At 41.5% G+C, this 26,671-nt stretch overlaps 1 protein-coding gene and 1 long non-coding RNA gene across 5 annotated transcripts; one reads left to right on the top strand and one right to left on the bottom strand.

Moving 5' to 3' along the window:
• LOC141600587 (uncharacterized) lies at positions 1–22,470 on the bottom strand. Its single transcript, XM_074420827.1, has 4 exons — positions 21,806–22,470; positions 20,782–21,123; positions 1,069–1,217; positions 1–552 (listed from the first exon to the last, which is right to left on the bottom strand). The coding sequence occupies exons 1-4, from the start codon at positions 22,323–22,325 to the stop codon at positions 1–3; spliced, it is 1,563 nt and encodes a 520-aa protein (XP_074276928.1). The 5' UTR covers positions 22,326–22,470.
• Positions 1,303–5,674, top strand: LOC141599098 (uncharacterized). Of its 4 annotated transcripts, none has more exons than XR_012523714.1 (4): positions 1,303–1,861; positions 1,969–2,082; positions 2,761–2,874; positions 5,369–5,674. It is a non-coding gene; the product is annotated as an uncharacterized LOC141599098 (long non-coding RNA). The 4 variants fall into 4 exon arrangements; XR_012523717.1 differs by lacking the exon at positions 5,369–5,674 and adding an exon at positions 4,934–5,335 and having other exon boundaries at positions 1,309–1,861; positions 2,761–2,834; XR_012523716.1 differs by lacking the exon at positions 5,369–5,674 and adding an exon at positions 4,930–5,334 and having other exon boundaries at positions 1,310–1,861; positions 2,761–2,834.
• Positions 22,471–26,671: the final 4,201 nt, after the last annotated feature.

Below are 26,671 nucleotides of genomic sequence, written 5' to 3'. Positions count from 1 at the left end.
TTAAAGAATTTCAACCGCTAAATAAGCCAACGAAGGTTGGACTTGTATTGTAGTTGCGAAAACACCCATCATAAACATGATCATAATTGTGTAAAAGCAAATTTGAAGGATAAAGATAGTCAAGTCGATCAAAACCATCTTCATTTTAGCGCTTTTCATCATCCACAGAAGGCAATATATAACAAATGTGGATAAACACATTGTTATGATGTCTGCAACCATAAAAACCCAATATGCAGCTCGAACTAAAGAGGGTATTAAGTCCGAGCCAAGGAGAACTGGAGTTCCGATTATATCTGAGGTTATATTACGTGGATCGAGTTCACCATTCGTGTTAATATTGAATGTAATTGATGTTTTGTTGCTATTAAGATATTGATGCTCTTGTCGAAATCCGCCTGGTACTGTAAATGCTGCTGTGAATGCAATGGTTGCTAAAAGTACTGCTGTTACTCCAAGGGTTTGGGCGTAATTACTTACTTCTGATTGATCTACTCCGAAAAAGCTCTTCTCAGGTACATTCTTTAATATATTCCAAAGGGTTTGTTCCAACTGTTCCAAGAAAAAACAACATTGTTTATAATCCGTTTATAACGTGTGTTTTAAGGATACATGACAGAAAGTTAAACAATTGGATCAAACTGGGTATGGAAGATCAAATTGTTCATCAAAAACATTCTCATAACAGAAAGTTAAACAATTAACTGAGACACCCAAAATATATATAATAGGTAAACAACCGGGTGAAGTAAGTATTTATTAATTTATTTATTTATTTGTTAAAGTGAAGGTATTAGGTTCTCAGGGTGACTTTTAGAATCATGCTTCTCAAATTCACTAGAGAACCATCAACATTAAGTGAATTAAATAAACAGTTTTTATAGGACACATGTTAAAATTAGTAAGATCGATATTCTCATTAATTATAGCAAACTCTTTTTTTTTTGTTAACTAAAAAACGAGTTTGTACTTAAATATCTCATGAGAATATCTTGTTAATCATTAGATTATTAAAGTGCGCACGCACATTAGAAAAACCAATGAACAAAAATGGATGAAGCGACATACCGTACGAGGAAGATATTTTGCAAATATGATGGATGACATTACAAGTTGAGTGTCAATGTCACTATCCTTAACTATTTTATCAACTTCCTTATAACAATCAGGATACGGCTTAAGAGCTTTTAAGAGGTGATAGTTTTGCACTTTGACGGCTACTTTGAAGAGTTTAATTATGCAACAGGAGGTAGAGAACTCATCAAGAAGTTTGAGCAGAATAAGGTTGAGTTGCATTAAGTGTAGTTGTTGTGTATTATCAAAAGTAAAAATCTATCCCCCTTACTAAAATATGAGTAAGCACGGTTACTGTTCAAAATGAACAGTACCTAGGGACTGCGTTTTGGGGTCTTGCTAGAGAAGACGTTGCGTTTCGATTTCCCTGTGCTTTTTTGTCGCCTTCCCTTGACTTTACTCTTTCCTCAGCATTTTCATCACACCGCACCATTTTTCCCATTCCTCAACCCCAAACCTCTATCACTACCTTTTATCCCTTTCCTTCAATCAGTCTCTCTCACTTCAGTAGTTATTGTCTGCTCCCAAAACCTCCGTGGGCGATCAGATTCTCACCACCCCCTAAAGCTCTCGCCTTCTCCATCTTCTCTACTTTTATCCTTTTTCTTTCTTTGTAAGCTTCATAGACTAATTGCACTCATCACACCTTTTACATTCATTTTGGGTGTTCGATTGATATTTCGGTCAAAAGAAGCCACCTTTGTAATTAGGGTTTTGAAATCAGAGACAATCGGCTATATATTAAGTCAAGCTCGGAATTATTGATGCTCCTAAGATCAGAGTCAAGGTTGGTGATTCATCTGCTTAACTAGGTTTTGGATCTTATTAGTAACCTCTAATTTTATGTTAATTCCACTATTTAATGACTCTGCTTGTTTTGTTGACAATCTGCAGTGATTTGATTTCAGAATGGCGAGTAGAGTGAAAAAAGATGAGAAAAACGAGAGAAATCTACGAGGTCTTCATAAGCAAGCTGGAAATCGTAAGCGGATCAATGGCATTACTCTGGTATCATTTTATATTGTCTGTATAATGTGAAAAGTTCATTGATGCAAGAGTTGATGTCCATCAACTCCATCCCCAAACCCCCTTCATAAATGTATTCTTCCGTTATTCTCTACCACATTTTTACTAAATGACACGAACTACATTTCAATTGTAATTACAATCTGAACGACTGAACAACATGACTTGGGTGGATCCTTTATAATTTCTTTTCAAGCCTTAAGTAATTATGTTGCGCCTTTATAGAGTGTGAACTAAATGACTACATTGATTCTCAATAGATGGATTCTGAAGGTTTCTTTGTCATTAAGTATAAAAGTTTTATGAGGATAAGATTGATTAAAGAAGAGTGAATGCATCGCTTTCGTTGCATTAGTTGTTCCATATTGCAAAATTATATCTGAGTGAGATGCAGATGTTATTGTGAGTATTGTTCAAGTTTTTCAGATATTTTCTTTGTGGGCGCCACTATTTTCTCAGACTACATAATGATCAACCCTCAAGGCCTTAAATTTTGCAATTATCTCTTGTTGTTTACGTGTATGGCAAATCACGACGAGCTTCTTCCGTGCTCATTTCGTTCAATTGTGTAGAAACATATTTTACACTTACTCTCAGATATTCTGAGATTCTAATCTCTATACAATTTTGCTTCCTCATTTTTTTTCTCATATTTTGCAGTTCAGGATGGAAGCATTATACTCAATTCACTATTGTGGTTGTGAACAAGGATCCTAAATTTACAAAATACTCTGGTATATGTTTCCTTTTACAAAAAACTTCTGCTATATCTATGTATGTTTCCTTTTAGTTCTCTTTTATTCTTCAGTTATTGCGATAATGAGTGTTTTTTGTTTTTGCGATTATTTTATTTAATTATGAGATGGGTTATGATCATTTTGTGTGATTATGTTTACTTTTTAGGATTATTCATGAATACATAAGTTCAGGGCAATTCTAATGCATCTAAAGGAGATATCTTAGATAAGGAAAGTAGAAGCCAATATACGTGGTATATATAAAAGATATAGATTTTGCATAGGGAAAGTAGAAGCTAATATACCTGGTATATATAAAAGATTTGTTCTCGGCACTCTCTAGCAACACATCGAGTGATTCACGATGACAAAGTTGTATAACCATGATTTAAGAGAACACCAATCATACAATAATGGAAAGACCACATTAATTTGTTCAAAATGGTACATTTCCTCAAAACGATTGCCTATGCAATCAAGTTATTTTTTTTTTTTTTGGTGCGAAAGAGGGGCAAAGCCCCAAGAAAATTAATTAGTAGCTATTACACGGGGAATAGCTACCCCAAACATGTCTTCCCTAAGAATAGAACGCAACGCATTAAAAGGGGAATCTAAATGAGTAGGTAAAGTAGTGGAGTTAACTCCTCTATTAGCGAGCATGTCGTGACTCTCTTAGCTTCTCTAAAAGTGTGTTCCAGCTTGATCCGCCAATGGGTCTCTGCTATCAGCTCCTTGCATTGCTTTACTATAAATTTCAGGTTATTGCTCACCAGTTGGTCTTCGTTAATGAGGCTAGAACATGGCAAGTTATTATGTCAGCTATGAAACATATCATATATAGTTTAGACTCAAGATGCATGCACACTTACAATGTCAATCTAATATCAAGAAAGAGTATTACCCGTTTACCATTAATATAATAGGAATTGCTTTCTATTTGTCATACTTGATTTAGACTTGGTATACAAGTCAATCTGGTCGGGTTCGAGTTGAGTCAATTTCGGGCTTGTAGACTTCGGGCTATGCCGGGGTCATTTCGGGTTTGAGTCTTTTTCGGGTCAACTATTATCAAGTTATTTGTGGATAATAATCAAACATTCGGGTCAGGTTATACTTTGGTTCGGGTTAAATTCGAGTGTCGGGTCGAGTCAATTTTGTCGGGTCTATAACTTAATACGTTGTCCTATTCATTGGAATTGCATCATTTCTTCAGATCTTTCCCACAAGTTTTGGAAAAGGAGACGCCAAAGATCAATGCTTTGTTTGCCTAGAAATATGAGTTTATTTTTTAGGGAAACTAGAAATATGAGATAGTTATGTATTCATGAATAAATATGAATAATGAAAGGTTATATGGGTATATTGGCTTTACTTTCCTTATCCAAAATAATAAACAATGAAGAAGAATAACCATGTAGATGATGAAGAAATTTGGGTCATTAATAATGGAAGTTTATAAACTCATAATCGTTAAAGAGCCGGAGATTAGGTACATGATTACAAATATTCCAATTCTTTTACCTGTCTAATTGTGAAGAAGTTTTCGATTAGTAGTACATCTTTTATGAATTAATATGACAAACCCATTATGTACCAGTAGCTGATATTTGTTTCTGGACATGCAGCACAACTTTGAACAATTTCATTTTCATTGTGGGGAAATATAAGATCCATCCTGCAACCGTGTATTAACTATGTTACTCCGACTCTTCTAATTTTCTCGCTTATCCGTGTCCGACACTCGACACTCGGGCATGGGTATGACACTTGGACACTTCATTTTGGACCAAGATATGAATATTGTTCAAAAAAAAAAACAAATCCCACACTTGGACACACACCCATGTTGAATAATTCTAAACGAGTTTGAGTAACATAGTGTGTATATCAAATAAGTATCACAAGTATGCAGCGCTCATAGCACTGCATTCAATATGCCATCCCAATATGGCTCTCCTTCTTTGGCAAACAGAAAAGGCGACACACATTTGGGTAAACAAAATCATGGATCACCACACACCTAGATACTGTAAATGCAGCGCATTTTATTAGATAAACTTGCAAAAAAAAAGTAACAAAACTTTTTGCACAGGTAGATGGTAGCAGCAGTGGCAGTTATAATAACAGTAAGAAACAAGTAACATTTAGTGAGACCGCAATAAATGAAAGCAATGGAACAAGGAAAAAATCATGGAGATGATCAAGTACCCATGTGGGTTTGAAGATTATCAATAATGGTATTGCGAGATTGCTTGTTAACATGTTTAGGGTGACTTCAGTTGTTTTGATTGCTGATTTCTATCTGTTTTGTCTGGTACTTTTGTGATTTTTTAGAGACTGTTGATTTGTTGCACGTTGTGTGATACCTTCTTTTGGTATCTCCTCAGCTCTCAGCCCAAGTACAATTTAATTTCTAGGGAAAAAAATCTAACAGGGTTATTTTCATCAAAGGCGTGTCAGGTTTGTTTTGAAGTGTAGTGTTTCATGCTTAAGCATCACATACTCAAGAAATATAGCACTTTTATCTACAGGGAATACATGATGCTGGGTTTGGCTATTTAAATATAAGGTATTTCCTTACAGATTTGACTATATAAGGCATTTGAGCATAAGTTTATTTGCACCCTTTCAATTGAAAATGAAGTAGTTATATACCTGGTGGGGATAGTGAGAACGTATGAGTATATTATAATAAACTTAAATATTTGAGCAATTTTAATTTCTTTGAAGAAACTAAAAGCTAGGTATTGGAGGTCGAAGTGGTGGTGGCTAAAGTGGTCAGTCACGATAGTTGGTGGTTGGTGTCTCAGTTTTATTCCCCTTTTTCAATTCCAGTTGACATGTTAGATTATGAAAGAGATGATGACATTTCACGTCTTTTATTTGGATGTTTAATTGGTTTGTAATGTAGCTATACCTAGCTATACCTATAACATATGAACTACAACTTTTGATGTAATTTAAATAAGATCTCGGACTGGACTCGGGGCATGTGTGCCAAATTCACTCAAGGTTATCAAGATAGTAAATGCCAAATTGTTGGTTTTTTCAAACCATGATAAAAATCATGGGCATTGTTTTGCTTTTTTACTCTCATTACGCCACTCGAAAAAGGAACCTCAATAGCATATGTTTCTTGTAGCGACTTTCATGACCTCACTACAATCGAAGAATAAAATTACGTTGGTATAACTATCTTGGGGTACGGCGCGCGAAGCGCGCCGTACAACAACTAGTAGAAGTAAATACAAGGTAGAGTATATATGCATCATACAGCTAAGGCACAAGCTATTGACTGATGGACAAAGCATTTGTCCGGATAAAACATGTGACCTAGGAGTCCTTAGTACACTGTCCTACTCACAAGTCCTTTTCACCTTTAATCACAGTGCATCCTTTTTCCTAGTTCTAGGATTGTAGGTGATCCTACTTTGTACTGTAGAAGGATTTTGTGCAGTCCTAGGATTGTCCTCTTTACACTCCCCCTCAAGATGAGAGTGGAGACCAGACGAAACTCCCATCTTGGACAAGAGGTGCTTATGTTGAGAAATAGGACAGGATTTGGTGAAGATATCAGCCACTTGCTCCTTAGTGTTGACATAGGAGGTAGTAAGGAGTCCTTGTTGAATCTTTTCCCTGATGAAGTGGCAGTCCACTTCAATGTGTTTCGTCCTCTCATGATAGACAGGGTTAGCTGCAATTGCCAGGGCAGCTTGATTGTCGCATTTAAGGTGTGCAGGTCCCAGATGTTTGAGACCTAAGTCTTGGAGGAGTTGGAACAACCAGGTGACCTCACAAGTGGTCATGGCCATGGCCCTATATTCTGCTTCTGCGGAGGATCGAGACACCACACTTTGCTTCTTGGACTTCCAAGAAATAGGAGAGTTCCCAAGAAGTATGCAGTAACCAGTGGTGGACTTTCTACTGAATGCACAAGAAGCCCAATCTGAGTCACAGTATGCAGTGAGTTTTGCTGCGAAATTACTGGCAAAAAGAATGCCTTGATTAGGGACAGATTTAAGGTACCTAAGTACTCTTCTGGCAGCTTGCATGTGATCTGAGGTTGGTGAGTGAAGGAATTGGCTGAGTAATTGAACAGAGAAGGTAATATCAGGCCTGGAGATTGTGAGGTAAATCAGTTTCCCAACCAGTCTCCTATACACATCAGGAGAGGGAAGGGGAGTACCCTTGCCAGGTTCAAGTTTGATGATGGGATTGAGAGGTAGCTGAATGGACTTGGATTTGTCAACCCCAAAGGTGTGGAGCAAATCTAGAGTATACTTTTTCTGTGAGATGAAGATCCCTGCATCACTTCTTTCAACTTCCAATCCAAGAAAATAAGAAAGTTCTCCAAGATCTTTCATATGAAACTGAGAGCTGAGATGTAGTTTTAATGCTTGAATTTCATTTGAGGAGTCTCCTGCAATCACCATGTCATCTACGTAGATGAGGACCACAGTGGTACTCCCATCTTGTTGTTTGAGAAATAAGGAATGATCAGCATGAGATTGCTTGAATCCACAACTGATAAGGGCACTAGACAACTTTGAGAACCATTGCCTGGGTGCCTGTTTTAGTCCATAGAGAGACTTCAACAGCTTGCACACTTTCCCTTCCAGTGTTGTCTTGGTCCACTCCCCCTGTCCAGCAGCAGTGAGGATCCCATCACAGTAGCCTTGTGGCAATTTCATATAGACATCTTCTAGTAAGTCACCATGGAGGAAGGCATTAGCCACATCCATCTGACAAGTCTCCCAGTTATTCATGGCTATGACAGCTAGAAGAGCTCTGACTGTGGACATTTTTGCAACGGGGGCAAATGTCTCATCGTAGTCAATCCCATACATTTGTCGGAACCCTTGCACCACTAATCTGGCTTTGTGTCTCTCAACAGAGCCATCTGGATTATATTTTGTTTTGTATATCCATTTGCACCCAATTGCTTTTCTTCCCTTAGGTAGGTCAGTAAGTGCCCAAGTATCATTGTCATGGAGTGCTTGGAGTTCAAGATTCATAGCTTGAATCCACTTGGGGTCTTTAACAGCTTCTGCAAATGTAAGTGGATCAGGATTTCTAGCAGTGATGGCACTGACATGACCTACAAATGACTGAAACAAGTGGAGTTGAGCTACATTGGCAATAGTAGCAGGGGCCATCACAGGGTTGTTTACAATGAAGTCCTTTGTCCATGCTGGAGCCCTCCTGTCCCTGCTGGGCCTTGGGGTAGCAGCAGAGATGGAGACAGAACTGTCTGGTGGCTGCTCACTCTCCAATGTAGGAAGATCTGGTTGAGTGTTCTCTGGGACATCAGTCTCAAGGAAAAGAGAGGTGTCAGATGGTTGATTATGGTTGGGCTGACTAGGACTCAGCTGCTGATGCCCTGATTTCAGTGAGGGGAGGTACTGGGCAAAGTTCTTGACTCTGCAGGGAAAGACAGATTCATGGAACTTCACATCTCTAGAGACGAACACAGTTTTATTCACTATGTCATACACCTTGTAACCCTTTTGTGACAAGGGGTAGCCAAGAAAGATGCATGGGATGCCTCTTGGGTTAAACTTATCTTTATCTCTGCGGGGATTATATGCCATAGTGAGGCATCCAAAAACCTTCATCCTACTGTAATCAGGAGCCTTGTGGAACAACATCTCATATGGTGTTTTATTTTGAAGTAAGGGAGTGGGCAATCTGTTGATAATGTATGCGGCTGTCAGCACACAGTCACCCCAGAAAGACAATGGAAGTCCTGAACTAAACCTGATGGCTCTGCTTATCTCAAGCAAGTGCCTATGTTTTCTTTCAACAACTCCATTCTGTTGGGGTCTATCTATGCAGCTGGTTTGAGACCATATTCCTTTGGACAAACGAGACTCATTTCGGCTCCTTCTGTGAACTCTAATCCATTATCAGATCTAAGGGTTTTAATAGTTTTGTCAAACTGATTTTGGATAAAATTGTAGAAGTTCACAAGTAAGATAGAAGCTTCAGACTTATGTTTCATTAAGTACACCCATGTGGCTCTTGAAAAGTCATCCACAATGGTCAGGAAATACTTGTGTCTCCATCTTGTTTCCTTTCTATATGGTCCCCAGATATCTATGTGTACTTGTAACACCCCCATTTATTTAAGGGCCTGAACTAGGACTCCTCAGATAAAGAAGGGCGTTACCATCTCGGAAATCCGAGGCAGTAGATAACAAAGGGAAAGATAACAGTACTTTAAATTAAAAAGGTTATAATGTTTACAACGGAAATAACGCATGTCTTAAATAAAAACAAAGTCCGACAACTAAACAAAATAAAGGTGAGCTAGCTCTAAGTCAGGTGATCCATGCTCTCTCCCCCGGCTCCCAATGTCTCAACAACTCACAATCTGCTCCCCATTAAAAGGATCATCACGGGCATACACGAATACACAGGGTCAACCGCGAGGTTGAGTAGGTAATACGATATAATAAAGAATGCAATGCTATGCTCCTCCAATCAACTCCATCACACACATCCCCAAGACGCCCAGACCATACCGATCCCCTAGGTAGACTATATATATCGACCGTAGTCGATCCGCCCGCTCGCGACGGAGGACACCAGGGCAAGTCTGCGAACCCGCCTGGGCCTTAATCACAACAATCTCATCTCCTCCAACTCCAACTCCAATGCAAATGCAATGTATGAAATATATGAAACAAAAATGCTCAACAGGATAAATAAGATAGTCAGGTATGTCATATAATTCCAAACATGTCAACTCTTTATAATCATAAAATTCAATCAGTGTATTCCCCTACCTCAAATAGCGGTGATAAGCTAACTGCAGATCAGAAGTATTCCACCCGAAATTCGCCACCTAACATATATATATAGCATAATTAATTCTCTTACTAATCCCGTTCCCATAATCAAAAGTTACTATAAGTAGAAACCTTCCCAATTTAGAAATTACTAAAAATAGCAAGTTACTAAAAATAGTAACTTTCCCGAAATAAAATCCCGACTCAAAGGCTAAAATACATTATTCCGTCACCGCTACTTAAAATTAACTTAATAATCAAACTAATAATGTAAATATTAGAAGTATACACATTCCCGACTCATTAAAATAAAACCCGTAACAAAACTAATTCAAAAACAACGCACAACCCGACACACGCGCACCCCCTTTTTCAACCCGTCACAACTCGCCCCTCAACCACCAAACCTCACCGCCGACCACCAGGCCTGACACCAGGCCTGGCCTGGCCACCTCCCACCACCACCAACGTGGTCGACCCACGCCGGCGGTCAGAGCCACCACCACCAAACCCCCTGCCTGCGTTCCTGCCGCCACAAATGACACCAACAGTCCCCTTTCCCAACTCGCCTACCACCACGACACTCCCCTGCCACCTTACCAACCACCACCGTTGACACCACCGTCGCACGGCGACTCTGACACATGTGGCACCACCGATTCGACCTCCCCCGAGTCCACGGTGGTGCCACCCCTTTTTCCTATGTCTGAAACACAAACAAAACCCCCAACCAACCCCGACACCTAAACACCACCACTGCAACCACCACCAGCAACGACCACCACCACCCGACTCGACTCCACACCAACAACACATCCCATAACCCCACGACAGCCACAACAGTCCCTAAAAGACGCATAACACAATACAAAACAGTGGGACAGAAATGAAAACGGGAAACCTTACCTATGACGGTCGTCGACCTGTGCTTTTCCGGCCAGTACAACCACCCTCGACCACTAGCAAAGGCTCCCCTAGACTCACGGCAGACCCTATTCCCCCCACACTCACTGGCGTGCGTTCGTTGGCTGCGGTTGTTGCTTGAGGCGTGAAAGAAAGAGGGTGATGATGGTGAAGTGTAGAAAATGACGGTATGAAGGGGTTGGGTTTTAAAGTTAGATTAGGGTTTCATTTTAGGGTTTTTGGTAGGGTAAAAGGTAAATGGGTAAGTGGGTAGTAAGTGGGTAAATGGGCTATGACAGCTTGACCCAAAATGTCACTCAATTATAAACCTGACTCATCTTACGATATGACACGATATGAATTAATCGATTACTTTTACGCTACTATTAAATAATAAAACTTGCCCAAACGATAATAAAATACGGGGTATTACAGTCTTCCCCCCTTAAAAAGAACTTCGTCCCGAAGTTCGCTCCCATACCAACATGTCATACGAAATATAAAAGACATCTCGTATAACTAACACGTTTAAACACACAACTAGACTACATAAACACGAAATGTTACATTCTACCCTCCTAAAAAGAAAGTTACGTCCCGTAACTTACCTCAAGTGAACAGATGTGGATAACTCTCTCTCATCGCGGCCTCGGTTTCCCAGGTAGCCTCCTCTGCTTTATGATTAGACCACAACACTTTCACTAACGCAGTCTCTCCGTGCCTGGTCTTTCTAACCTTCTTGTCCAAGATCTCCTTAGGCGTCTCGATGTAAGTCAACTGCTCGTCCACCTCGACCACATCATGGCTCAAAATGTGCGAAGGGTCACTCATATATCTCCGCAACTGAGAAACATGGAAGACATTATGTACCCTGGCTAAAGCTGGTGGTAAAGCTAGCCGATATGCCACTTCCCCAACTCTATCCAGGATCTCATATGGCCCGATAAACTTCTGGCTCAACTTTCCCCGCTTCCCGAATCTCATCACTCCCTTCATCGGAGATACTCTAAGAAGTACTTTCTCCCCCACCTGGAAAGAAATGTCGCTTCTCCTAGCGTCAGCATAGCTCTTCTGCCGGTCCTTGGCAGCCCTCATCTTCTGCCGAATGATCTGCACCTGCTCAACCATCTCTTGAATCATCTCTGGTCCCAAAACTACCGCATCAGCTCGATCATCCCAACACACAGGACTCCTACACTTCCTGCCATACAGAGTCTCAAATGGAGCCATCCCAATACTAGCGTGGTAACTGTTGTTGTATGAAAACTCAATCAACCCCAGTCTATCCTCCCAAGACCCGCCGAACTCCAAAACACAAGCCCTCAACATGTCCTCGAGAGTCTGAATAGTCCTCTCCGTCTCGCCCATCGGTAGGCGGATGAAAAGCGGTGCTCATCTTTAATCGAGTACCCATTAGTGATCGCAACTCCTGCCGCTGAATTTAGATAGAAACCTGAGTCTCTATCGGAAATGATGTCCTTGGGTACACCATGCACTTCACCACAAACCGAACATAAGCCTTGGCCAACTCGGCTTTACTCCAAGTATCCTTCATGGGGATAAAGTGAGCCGACTTGGTTAGCCTATCCACGATCACCCAAATCATATTGTTACCTTTCTGAGTTCGAGGCAACCCAACAATGAAATCCATGGAAATGCTTTCCCACTTCCACTCTGGCACATCTAGTGGTTGAACCTTCCCTTGCGGTCTCTTATGTTCGCCCTTCACTCTCTGGCATGTCAAGCATCGAGCTACAAACTCAGCAACCTCCCTCTTCATATTCGGCCACCAAAAGGTCTTCTTGAGGTCCTTGTATAACTTATCTCCCCCAGGATGAACCGAGTATGGCGTAGCATGAGCCTCAGTAAGAATCTTCCTCTTCAGCTCCTCATTATCCGGAACACACCACCGTCCCCCAAACCTCAGACTACCATCAGCATGGATAACAAACCTGGAATCAACCCCACTTCTGCTGTTCTTCTACATCGTGCGCGCCACTTCTGAATTCTAGCATCGGCTTTCTGTAGCTCTCTGATCTCCTCATATAACTCCGGCTCAACGGTCAAGTCCCCAAGAATCTCTCCTCTCCGGATCATGTGGATTCCCATCTCCCGCAGCTCATTATGCAACCTCACCCTAGATCCGCACTTTGCTCAAAGCATGGATGGATTTCACCTTAACGCATCCGCTACGACATTCGCTTTCCCTTCATGATAAAGTATCTCCATGTCATAGTCGCCAATCAATTCGATCCATCTCCTCTGCCTCATGTTCAACTCCTTTTGTGTGTAAATGTACTTTAAGCTCTTGTGATCGGAAAACACTTTGAAGGTAGCCCCATAAAGATAATGTCGCCATAGTTTGAGCGCAAACACCACGCCCCCAACTCCGGATCATGAGTAGGGTAATTCTCCTCATAGGTCTTCAATTGTCGAGAAGCGTAAGCGATTACCTTCCCGTTTTGCATCAATACGCACCCCCTTTACCCTTCTTGGAAGCATCAGTATACACCTCGAAATTATCATTCCCATCTGGTAGAGCAAGTATAGGAGCTGTAGTGAGACGTTCTTTGAGGGTTTGAAACGCCTTCTCACAACTCTCATCCCAAACAAACCTGTTCTCCTTCCGCATTAATGACGTCAATGGCTTTGCGATCTTTGAGAAGTCCTTGACAAATCTTCGGTAATAACCTGCTAGCCCCAAGAAACTTCGGATCTCACCCACATTCTTAGGACTCTGCCATCTCGTCACTGCCTCGATTTTACTAGGATCAACCGACACCCCTTCCTTGGAAATCACATGTCCCCGGAAAAGCAACTTTCTTCAACCGAACTCGCACTTGCTCGACTTGGCATATAACTGGTTCTCCTCCAAAGTTTTCAAGACTAGCCTCAAATGTTCCTCATGTTCCTCCTCATTCTTGGAGTATACCAGAATATCATCGATGAATACAACCACGAACTTGTCCAGGTAAGGACCGAACACTCGATTCATCGGTCCATAAACATCTTCTTTGGCGCATTAGTCAACCCGAATGGCATGACCACGAACTCATAGTGCCCATATCTTGTTCTGAAAGCGGTCTTAGGTATATCCTCGTTCTTAATTCTCAACTGGTGATAACCTGACCTCAAATCGATCTTAGAGAAAACTCCGGCTCCACTCAATTGATCGAACAAATCATCGATCCTTGGCAAAGGATAACGGTTCTTGATGGTCACATTGTTCAACTCACGGTAATCCACGCAAAGTCTCAAGCTTCCATCTTTCTTCTTGACAAACAACACCGGTGCTCCCCAAGGTGAAACACTAGGCCGTATGTAACCTTTCTCTGCTAGCTCATCCAACTGCTTCTTTAGTTCCTCCATCTCCTTTGGTCCCATACGGTAAGGTGGTTTAGAAATCGGCCCTGTTCCCGGCTTCAGATCAATGGAAAAGTCCACCTCTCTCTTCGGTGGTAACCCTGGAATGTCCTCCTAAATACACTCTCGAACTCCCTCACCACTGGAATCTCAGACACCTTAGGGGTCTCCGCCCCATTATCCCACATCTGACACAAGATTAACTGATCCCCTTTCCTCAGACTCGACTTTAGGGTATTAACAGATATGAATTTGACTCTTGGCTTGACCACATACCCCTTATAAGACACCCTAGTTCCCTTAGGTCCCCTCAAAGAGATTTTCTTCTGATAGCAGTCGATAAAAGCCTTGTACTTCCCTAACCAGTCCATCCCCAGAATCACCTCAAAACCCCCAAGGGAAACTCTATAAGGTCACCGTGAAACACAACCTCTCCGATCTGGATTGGTACCCAGTGTAGACTCTATCACAAGACACCGACTTCCCCGAAGGTACCACTACCGAATCAACAATTCTATCATATGACTTAAGATTTAAGACTCTGGCATGTTCCGCAGATATAAAAGAATGTGTAGCTCCGGAATCAAACAACACAAAGGTGGGTTTAGAGTTAACAGGAAAAGTACCAGTCACAATATGTGCATCCTCCTTTGCTGCTTCCTTCCCCATGGCAAAGAGCTTGCCACTGGACTTAGCTCCGGACTGACTCGATGAAGCGGTATTGGGTTGCTTGTTCCCCTCGTTCTGGTTCCTCTAGAAATTACCACCCCCGCTGGACTGGTTTTGCTGGCTACGGTTACGTAGTTCTTTGTAGCTTCCTTAATAATCGTTACTTGCCCCGATCGGGCACCTCCCCATAGCCGTGTTAGGAGTACGGTAGGCTGCCGTATCCCGATCCCACCGTCCGAGACCCATCAACCCGGATGTAGGTGTCCTAAGCCCCCAGTTTGGTTTCCTCCGAACTTGGCACTCAAACTTCCTGTGTCCCAGCTTCCCACACCCGAAACAAGTGATCCTGGACGCATCACCTCCAAGACTAGCACCTCTGAAACTGCCTCCGCTTTGGTTCCTCATCCCCCCAGGAGCACTATTGGTGGAGTATCCACTGAACTTGCCTGAATTCGGCTTCTTGGCCCCCGTATTATCACTGACAGTTTCCGACTTCCTCTTCTCAGCTTTTCCTTTCTTATCCTCTTTGATCTGCTCGGAGAGTCTTTCAAAGCAGACCACTCTCGGGTAGATGTCCCGAACGGTGGTAGGTGGAGCTGCCGTGAGTCTCTTTTTGATATCCACCGTCAAACCCCTCTCAAACCTCATAGCCAGCATGGTCTCGTTCTTTGCAAATTCATCGATGTATGATGCCAACAGTCGGAACTTCATATGGTATGTTTCCACTGTCATGTCCTCTGTCATCTTAAACGTATCAAATTCCTCCCTCGGCTTAGCTTTCTGAACTCGGCATGAACTGATCCGTTAATATCACTTGAAATTCTAACCAAGACACGTATCCTTCCTCAATGTCCCTAGCGACATGTCGAATCTCCGCCTTGTTCCTATTCCACCACTCCCCAGCTGTAGCCCTGAGGTAGTGTGCAGCTTGGTCTACTTGCGGCTCTTCAGACAAGCTATCGGCTCGAATAGGTTGGTGAACTCCCGACACCAATCTCCCGGCAAGTGAGGTTCCCCCTCCCAGGTGAAGATGGTAGGGTTATCCCTCGCCACTATTGTACTCATCTTAGCGGGGTCCATTCTTTTGGCCTTTAGGGCCTCATTCTCACCAAAGAGCGGTCTAACTCTTCCTGGGTGATGTTTACAGCCGTGTTCCTTCTTGGAGGCATGACTACAAGAGAATTTTAGGAATTAGCTGCAACACAAAACACTTTGGCAATTCTAGCCAATTCTTTTACTCTTATCTTACTTGTCTATCTAGCATGGCTTAGGGATCACATAACCGCATATCACTAGACATAGCCTTCTGACACAACTTTATAGATGTATAAGTATAAATCAACCTTAAAACATGCAAAGTATTATGCCACAACCTCCTATCAACTCTTTATGCAACAATTATCATATCAATCAGTTAATACTTAGGCAATAATATATGGAGTTATGCTCAATATCATGCAACTTCTCTACCCTTCCTCTCATATGCACTCAGGGTTCCCGGGTCAAACTAAGAGGGCCAATGGTTCGGTGTGAGGGGGCCCCTAACTCATCCCTTACCTTTAGTGTGCTCCCCGACGCTTTTGTCCCGGGGTTCATTTTATTTAGACTCTTCCTATATTCATTGGATTCATTGGTTTAGGCCTGAAGATCGTTCGCTCTGATACCACTTTGTAACACCCCCATTTATTTAAGGGCCTGAACTAGGACTCCTCAGATAAAGAAGGGCGTTACCATCTCGGAAATCCGAGGCGAGATAACAAAGGGAAAGATAACAAGATTTCTTTAAATTAAAAAGGTTATAATGTTTACAACGGAAATAACGCATGTCTTAAATAAAAACAAAGTCCGACAACTAAACAAAATAAAGGTGAGCTAGCTCTAAGTCAGGTGATCCATGCTCTCTCCCGCCGGCTCCCAATGTCTCAACAACTTTGTCAATCTGCTCCCCATTAAACGGATCATCACGGGCATACACGAATACAGTGGTCAACCGCGAGGTTGAGTAGGTAATACGATATAATAAAGAATGCAATGCTATGCTCCTCCAATCAACTCCATCACACACATCCCCGCACGCCCACCATACCGATCCCCGGTAGACTATATATATCGACCGTAGTCGATCCGCCCGCTCGCGGCGGAGGACACCAGGGCAAGTCTGCCGAGAACCCGCCTGGGCCTTAATCACAACAATCTCATCTCCTCCAACTCCAACTCCAATGCAAATGCAATGTATGAAATATATGAAACAAAAATGCTCAACAGGATAAATAAGATAGTCAGGTATGTCATATAATTCCAAACATGTCAACTCTTTATAATCATAAAATTCAATCAGTGTATTCCCCTACCTCAAATAGCGGTGATAAGCTAACTGCAGATCAGAAGTATTCCACCCGAAATTCGCCACCTAACATATATATATAGCATAATTAATTCTCTTACTAATCCCGTTCCCATAATCAAAAGTTACTATAAGTAGAAACCTTCCCAATTTAGAAATTACTAAAAATAGCAAGTTACTAAAAATAGTAACTTTCCCGAAATAAAATCCCGACTCAAAGGCTAAAATACATTATTCCGTCACCGCTACTTAAAATTAACTTAATAATCAAACTAATAATGTAAATATTAGAAGTATACACATTCCCGACTCATTAAAATAAAACCCGTAACAAAACTAATTCAAAAACAACGCACAACCCGACACACGCGCACCCCCTTTTTCAACCCGTCACAACTCGCCCCTCAACCACCAAACCTCACCGCCGACCACCAGGCCTGACACCAGGCCTGGCCTGGCCACCTCCCACCACCACCAACATGGTCGACCCACGCCGGCGGTCAGAGCCACCACCACCAAACCCCCTGTCTGCGTTCCTGCCGCCACAAATGACACCAACAGTCCCCTTTCCCAACTCGCCTACCACCACGACACTCCCCTGCCACCTTACCAACCACCACCGTTGACACCACCGTCGCCGCACGCGACTCTGACACATGTGGCACCACCGATTCGACCTCCCCCGAGTCCACGGTGGTGCCACCCCTTTTTCCTATGTCTGAAACACAAACAAAACCCCCAACCAACCCCGACACCTAAACACCACCACTGCAACCACCACCAGCAACGACCACCACTCTAACCACCACCACCCGACTCGACTCCACACCAACAACACATCCCACAACCCCACGACAGCCACAACAGTCCCTAAAAGACGCATAACACAATACAAAACAGTGGGACAGAAATGAAAACGGGAAACCTTACCTATGACGGCTGTCGACCTGTGCTTTTCCGGCCAGTACAACCACCCTCGACCACTAGCAAAGGCTCCCCTAGACTCACGGCAGACCATATTCCCCCCACACTCACTGGCGTGCGTTCGTTGGCTGCGGTTGTTGCTTGAGGCGTGAAAGAAAGAGGGTGATGATGGTGAAGTGTAGAAAATGATGGTATGAAGGGGTTGGGTTTTAAAGTTAGATTAGGGTTTCATTTTAGGGTTTTTGGTAGGGTAAAAGGTAAATGGGTAAGTGGGTAGTAAGTGGGTAAATGGGCTATGACAGCTTGACCCAAAATGTCACTCAATTATAAACCCGACTCATCTTACGATATGACACGATATGAATTAATCGATTACTTTTACGCTACTATTAAATAATAAAACTTGCCCAAACGATAATAAAATACGGGGTATTACAGTACTAGGTCAAACATTTCTGCAGCCTTGTCTGCTCTAGTGGGAAAAGGAAGTTTAGTTTGTTTAGCCATAGAACAGGTTATACAAATTCTTTGGTCATTAAGCCAAGATTGTGATATACCAGGAATGAGTTTTAATTTACTATCTGATGCATGACCCATTCTCAAGTGCCAAAGATCTTTGTTCTTGTCATTCAATTTTGGCAAATCATTACATAGATGGTCAGGAGCATTACACTGTCTGAAAATTATGCTACCTGAACTACTTCCTTGATTGGCAAAGTTACCAACTAATCTATCATTACATGAGTCATAATTATCAAGTCCAAAAGAAACATTAGCTAGCTTAGGGTGTGACTTCTGGTAATTATTTAGTAAATAGTAAACACCCTTATACTCTCTTCCAATTCCCTTAATCTTCCTGGTTTGTAAGTCCTGTATGACACACAAATGTTCATAAAATTCCACAAAGCATTGTTCATCCCTAGTTAATTTATGAACTGATAAGAGATTGTGTTTAAAGGCAGGTACACACAACACATTTTGCAGAGTCAGTCCATTTTCAAATGTGTATGTTCCTGTGTGAGAAACATTTGTGGTTTCTCCATGTGGTAGATTTATTTTTGATGTTTTGTTGAGTTTGATGACTCTGTCCAAGATGTTCAAATCACCAACCATGTGATTTGAAGCCCCAGAGTCTATGATCCACTCTTGTGGTGTGTGAGATGTGTAGTTACAGTTCAGGGATGTCATACCTGCGAAATTAGCTTCCATTTCATCCTCTGTTTCAGGATAATGACTTGCACCTTTGCCCTTGCTCATCAGTTGCTCAAATTGCTGGGTTGTTAGAGTAATGGTTCCCCCAACATCACCCTGAGCATCTCCCAGTGAGGCATTAGCACTCATTTTCCCAGATTTGTAGTTGAACTTAGACTTGCCCTTGTTCATTCCAGACTTGCCTGGTTTGGAGCCTGATCCTTGGTACCCTCCTCTTTGTCCTGATCCTTGATATCCTCCCCTTTGCTTGTACTCTTGGGATTTTTCAGGGAAACGGATGGACACAGGGTGATCAGCAGGGTATCCAACCACTCTCCAACATGTCTCCTTAGAGTGACTCTTGTTTTTGCAGATAGGACAACCAAGTGCATCTTTGAGTCCTCCTTGAATAGTTCCTGGACCAGCAGAATGTTGTCCATAGAAAGCAGAATTGTCAAGCTCCATTTTATCTCCCACTCCTTTGTAATTTTTCCTCTGAGCTTCTTCCTGTTGAAAAATAGCAGCTGCTTCTTCAACAGTGGGCAGGGGAGACATCATCAGGATGTGACTCCTCATAGTGGAGTAGGAAGGGTGCAGACCATTCAGAAATTGGAATAGCTTTCTTTCATCTTGCTCTTGTAGTTGTGCATTCAACCAAGCATTGGTTTCAGCTGTCACTTGAGTGACTGGTGGCCAGTCTGACATGATCTCAAGGCTTTGCCACAAGATCCTTAGCTCTGTGAAGTACTCACAGACAGATTTGTCACCCTGTGATAGCTCATCTAGCTCTCTGTTGAGCCTATACTTCCTCGCTCCATTGCTCACAGAGAACTGACTTTGCAGGTAATCCCAGATTTCTTTTGCAGTTTTGACGTACATAACTGACCTTTTGATAGGCAGCTCCACATTGTGTAGGATCCAAGTGATAAGAAGGCAGTTGCAAGTGTCCCAAGCTGCTTCTCTGAATGCATCATTTTTGGGTTTCTTCACAACTCCAGTTAGAAATCCCAGTTTCCTCTTAGAGCAGACGGCAATCTCCATTTGCCTCTTCCATTCCAGGTAGTTTTCAATACCAGAAAGTTTGGTGTCAACTACAACTGGATGGGTGCTCTCTGCAGGGTGCAGGTAGAGAGGATCCGTGGGATCCATAGTGAGAGAGTTAGTTCCTGAATTTGTTGAAGTGTTTGTGGAAGCATCAGTTACCACTGTGTTGTTTGGGTTTGTCATTGTTGACATTTGTTGATGTTGTGTTTTTGAGGGTTAAGAAAGAAGTTGAGTTTTCCTGGGTTTCAAGGAGCAAACTCAGCTCCTTTAAATAGATTAAAGTTGGAAGTCAGGTAGTTGAGGATGAGTAAATGCTCTCCTTCTTGTGTGGTTATCAGTCCCCTCCTTCCTGGGCTCTGATACCATGAAGAGTTTAATTATGCAACAGGAGGTAGAGAACTCATCAAGAAGTTTGAGCAGAATAAGGTTGAGTTGCATTAAGTGTAGTTGTTGTGTATTATCAAAAGTAAAAATAGAAGTAAATACAAGGTAGAGTATATATGCATCATACAGCTAAGGCACAAGCTATTGACTGATGGACAAAGCATTTGTCCGGATAAAACATGTGACCTAGGAGTCCTTAGTACACTGTCCTACTCACAAGTCCTTTTCACCTTTAATCACAGTGCATCCTTTTTCCTAGTTCTAGGATTGTAGGTGATCCTACTTTGTACTGTAGAAGGATTTTGTGCAGTCCTAGGATTGTCCTCTTTACATACTTCGACGGGTGTCTTTCCTTCATTATTCCTTACATTCAAGAGCTGTTTGATCGGCTCATTATTTACGAGTAGTTTCCGCATTGCCTCTTTTTCTTCGACACGAGACGACTTTGATAAGTTAAGTTGGTGCCAAAATATGCTGCCTTTGTTGTCTTCAAGTTTAGCTGATTCTGGACAAATTTCGCAGATAATTTCAACTTCTTTGATTTTTCCAGATTTAGCTGCTCGTAGTAAAGGTGTTAGACCGTCTTTGTCACGCATGTATGCAGCAGCTGTATATGCTTTTAGTACCGTCTGTGTGAGTTCCGGACATACCTTCACTTTGCCTTGTTCAACCACTAATTAACATGAACAAATAAATATATATAAATTAGTTTTACACTTGTGCTGAATATTTTGATGAGAAAATTAGATGAAATTTATAGAAGTCATAAGGAGTATTTTAATTAAAGGAGTAAGACAAATAAATTGAAAGAAAAAAAATTGAATAAAGTTAGCACAAAATGGAGACCATATACTCTCTTCGTCCCAATTATTTGTTTACATTTTTTATTCTTTATAAGAGGTATTTTAATCAAAGAAATTAAATAATTGAGACGCAGGGGAGAGAATATAATTTTGTTAAATAAACAAAGAAACAGTGAAAAATAAAAGATACTAGTTTTACTCCCGTGCAAAAAAAAAAACGCACGGGTCGATTTTAAATTATCATATACTGACTTTGTATGAATATAATTAGATATAATATTTATTTTATCAACAATTAAATAAAAAAAATGTGAATTGAAATTAAATTAGCGAATTGACATTGAAATTAAATTAATAATGAATTAAATAAATTACCCAAACATTTGCAGAGAATTTATCGTTGAAATTTTAATTAATTGTTGAGATCATGATAGGATCCACATTAGAAAATTATTTTTTTACCCTAAGATCAGCAGCCAATTACAATTCTCCAAAAGAAAAAAAACTTGACTTTTATACTATGTAAATATTCTGTAAGGTAGAGTGTCTTACCGATATGACGACATAAGACATGAAGGGGTGTCTCATTTTGATAGTTGACAAGAGCAAAACCACTTTTATCCTCCATCTTTTCCAAGAATGAAGCAATCTCATTAGCACTTGGAGAATCCCACCATAACAATGCTTCATGTAGAGGTGTATTTCCTTTTGCATTTTTCACTTTCCATGGTGGATAATAAAACTCTTCTTCATCACTTGCTAATTCCTCTTGATACTTTTTAAAATGATGCATAATACGATCCAAAAATATCTGTGTTATTTTATGGTCGCGTACAATTATGTGTAAAGGAGTATCGCCTTCAAGGTCACCTTGACACAAAAGAATTGGAAATTTCTCCACCACCTTTGCTACAAAATCTAGGAGTGTATTATTATTATCGTCGTCGTCATCATCTTCATCAATGTTATTATACTTATGAACCATGTTTGTATTTTTCCGAGCTTTTAAAATTCCATGAAGAATATTTCCTCCACCAAGGCAGCCATAATCTGACAAACAATTTCCTAACATGTCGATCCTTTCTCTTAAGTAACCCAAATCTGTCTTTAGTATAGCTTCCCTAAACTTGATTATTTCTTCTTGAAATATTGTTGAAGAATTTGGTTTAGAGATTGTCTTTATTTCCTCATCTAGCTGCAAATTAATTCAATATTTTGAATAAAATAAACATTGTTAAATGTAGCTAATAAGGGAGCTGGTTATATTAAACCGTTTGATAAATTAGTTAAAAAGGTAGCTTTAATATGATAAAATGACATAAACGACTTACACAAAAATAAGCTAACTGATAGCTCCAAAAAAAAAAAAATAAGCTAACTGAAATTTTGATCGAGATAATACAGCATTTTTAATATCAGATAATTGAATATTCTGTTGTTGGATTAAAGCCGCAGCAGAAAGACCCTCCTTATTTTTAATACTAAAGTTCGCCGAAGAATCTAACAAGGCCTTAAGCATTCCAAAATCACAATCCAGTTTTGATTGATGTTTTTTACTAGTAAAGCCCGCCGAAGAATCTAACAAGGCCGCCTTAGGCATTCCAAATTCACAATTCAGTTGCGATTTATTATGTTGTTCAATAATATCCTTGACGACCACCAATGCCGGAGTATTTCCAAAGCAATCTTGTTGATCCTTTAGACAAACAATTTGAGGGATTTTCATTAGGGTTTTTGCATCCTCATATCTCTTGGTTTTGATCAAATGTAGTATTGTTTGACCGTCGGAATCACACATTTCTGCAGTTTCCGGAAATTCGCTTGCTAATGCTTGAATAGGACAAATATTGGACTGCTTTGCTGCTCTGAGTATAGGTGTCATGCCTGCTTCGTCCACAATATGGATCGACGCATTATTTCGACTTAGAAGAAGTTGTTTTATCAAATTTGATGATTCTTCGTTTGTTGGACATTTGCTTCCTTTGTATGTCAAACTTCCATGTTGCTTGTTCACTAGCTCTATGGTCTCTATTACCAATTGCTTGTCATCTGTAAATCAAACTCTTAACAATTTTAGTTATGTCGTTAATTCATATTCCGTCCTTATCAGTCAATAGTTTACATTTGTTTTATTTCCTCTCACAAAATAATAAACTGTTCATTGGGATAAAGCAAAATAAAGCAATCGTTAATGGTAGCTACTTAATGTTGTGTGTGTTGCTTGGTTTTCTACTAACAATTAGTCTTGCTGAAGACGGGTCGGAGTAAGTGACGGATAATGCCACTCACAAAACGGATAGGGGGACAAGGTGGGGGCACCCCCATGTGCTTCCCTCTCTCCTCTATTTGGGTCATTTGTGAGGGAAAATGGTATCCGTCACTCCAAAGTGACGGATACGTGCCGTCACAAATGAGATTTTGTGTTCTACTAAAAGTTACCGGTATACTGTACTCCCTCAGTTCCGGTCATTTATTTACCTATTTTATTTATGAGTGTCTCATTCATTTATTTACCTTTCTATATTGAGAACTTTTTTAAAGGATAATTATTTGATCATCCACATAATATATTGTCTATTTGTCTAACAATAACAACCCCACAAATGGTCCCTTCCTCTATTCATAGTCTTTATGCTAAAACCAAAGATAAACAAATGGTAGATATAATTTGATAAATAAACCTGAATTTTTATTTCTCTTCTACAATATTTAAGCCCCGTTAAGGCCCTAACTATTAGTAAATATATGTAAATATATTCTTGCCTAGTTTAGTTATGGTAAATCTCGTAAATATTGTTGCATATTAGGTAATATCTTACTGTACAAACTCTATATATGATGAATACAATTCTCAACCCTAATTAGGGGATTATAATCTATTATGGTATCAGACTAGGTTAGCATAAATCCTAAACTAGCCGCCACCGTCGTTCTTGCTCAGCCGTGTGTTTGACCTCTCGTCACCATGCCTGGCCAAGCCGCTCCTCCCCCCACAAAACTTCATCCTGTTTACTCGGTCACGAACATCCAGCATAAGGTTCGTGTCCTTGATGGCGTCAAGGTCCCGTACTCGTCATGGGTTAAGCTTTTCAAATTGCACACTCGTGGGTACAAGGTGCTTCATCATATCGATGGAACACCAAAGCCGGCTGAAACCGACAGTACCTACGCTGAATGGTGCGAGATTGATGCCCATGTCCGTCAATGGATTTACGGGACCCTTAATGACGACCTCCTTTCGCGCGTCCTTGAAGAAGAATCCACCGCCTCCGAGGCCTGGGTTCGCGTGAAGAACATCTTCACGAATAACAAGGGCGCTCGTGCTGCCGCCCTCGAACAAGAGTTCTCAACGCTCAAGCTCGAGTCTATGCCATCTCTTGAGGCCTACTGTCAACGTCTCAAGGAAATTGCTGTCCAATTAAAAGTTGTCGATGACGCTGTTACCGATCAACGTCTCGTACTCCAGCTTGTTCGTGGTTTAACATCCGGGTACGATACTACAGCCGCCTACATCAATCAGACCCTTCCCACTTTTGCCAACGCGTGTAGCATGTTGGAACTTGAACAACAACGTCAAGCGAGCCGTGAAGAGCCCCCTACGGCGTTGGTTGCTCCTTCCTCTCCTACTGCTGACGGTTCTGGCTCTGGTTGGGTCGATCAGAAGCCCTCGTCTTCAAATCCACCACGTGCTAAAACAGGTGGTGGTCGTTCACAAAAGAACAATGGCCGCAGCGGTGGCCGTTCTCAAAATCGTGGCTCTAAACCACCCTCAACCGCTGCTCCTTCAAATTGGGTTCAAATTCCATGGTCCCCACCTCCATGGTCACAACCATGGAATGCTCCACCTTGCCCGTACCCCACTCAACCGGGCTGGTCTTCACCATGGCAACCCTGGACTGCTCAACAGTCCCCTCGGCCTCCTGCACACCCACGTGCTACTTGGCGTGCTACTGCCCCTCCTGGCCCTCCTCCCTCTGCCCAGGCGTTTGTCACTGACTACGAACCACAGCAGCTCACGGATCTTGGCCAAGCGTTCCATGCTATGTCATTCAATCCAACTGACGGTCAGTGGTACATGGATACGGGTGCTTCGTCGCACCTAACCTCCGATGCAGGTACTCTTACTCCTTCTTTTAATGCATCTAATATTCGGTCTATTTTTGTTGGTAATGGCCATACTATTCCAGTTCGGGGAACGGGCACCTCGACAATCGCTACACAAGACCGAAACCTGCACCTCCATAACGTCCTATACACACCCAACATAATAAAGAATCTTATTTCCGTCAGACAATTTACTAAAGATAATAATGTCTCCGTCGAATTTGACCCACTTGGTTTTTCTGTGAAGGATCTCCAGACTGGGAAAACGATTCTGAGGAGCAATAGTCATGGCGAGTTGTATCCAGTGTCTTCCTCCGAGTCATCCACATCCGTCAACACACCTTTTGCCGGCCTGACCTCGTCCACATGGCATCACCGGCTCGGTCATCCTAGTCCCGTCATCATTCAGCGTCTTCGAAGTCATTCTAGCATTAATTTTAATAAAGAGCATGTACCTCGTCTTTGTCCGTCTTGTCAAATTAGTAAGCATCGACGATTGCCGTTTATCGAGTCTCAAAATTCTACTTTATCTCCATTTGATATTATACATGCCGATTTATGGACTTCTCCTATTTTAAGTCACACTGGTTACAAATATTATCTGGTCCTAATCGACAATTTTTCGCAATTTGTATGGGTGTATCCTCTTAAATTAAAATCGGACGTGTTCACTAAATTTCAACATTTTGCCTCCCTTGTCAAAACTCAATTTAACTTGCCCATTAAATCTTTTCAATGCGACTTGGGCCGTGAATTTGATAATCACTCTTTTAGGACATTCGCTAATACCAATGGCTTAATTTTCCGCTTCTCATGCCCACAAACTTCCCCACAAAATGGCAAAGCCGAACGTATGATACGTCGTCTAAATGAAATCATGTTAGTCTTATTATCCCATGCCTCACTTCCTCCCAAATATTGGGCCGACGCCCTTCACACAGCTGCATATCTCCACAACATTCTCCCTTCTCGTCTCCTACAATATCGCTCACCCACTTCCGCTCTCTTCCTCAAAGAACCATCTTACTCCCATCTCCGCGTTTTTGGCTGTGTCTGTTATCCTAATCTCACGGCCAAGCAACCACATAAGCTTGCGCCTCGGTCCACCCCGTGTGTCTTCCTTGGTTACCCTTCTGAAAATCGGGGATACAAATGCCTTTCTCTCGACACAGGTAAAATCATACTATCTCGCCATGTGACCTTTGATGAATCCGTGTTCCCTTTCGCGTCCTCCTTCACAGCTAAACCCGATACATACCAGTTCCTCCAACCGCCTGACACACCCTTGCCCCCTCACCTGTTCGACAACTTCGG

The sequence above is a fragment of the Silene latifolia genome, chromosome 9, assembly GCF_048544455.1.
Source record: "Silene latifolia isolate original U9 population chromosome 9, ASM4854445v1, whole genome shotgun sequence".
Classification (NCBI taxonomy): domain Eukaryota; kingdom Viridiplantae; phylum Streptophyta; class Magnoliopsida; order Caryophyllales; family Caryophyllaceae; genus Silene; species Silene latifolia.
This window is presented reverse-complemented; position numbering and strand designations above follow the sequence as displayed.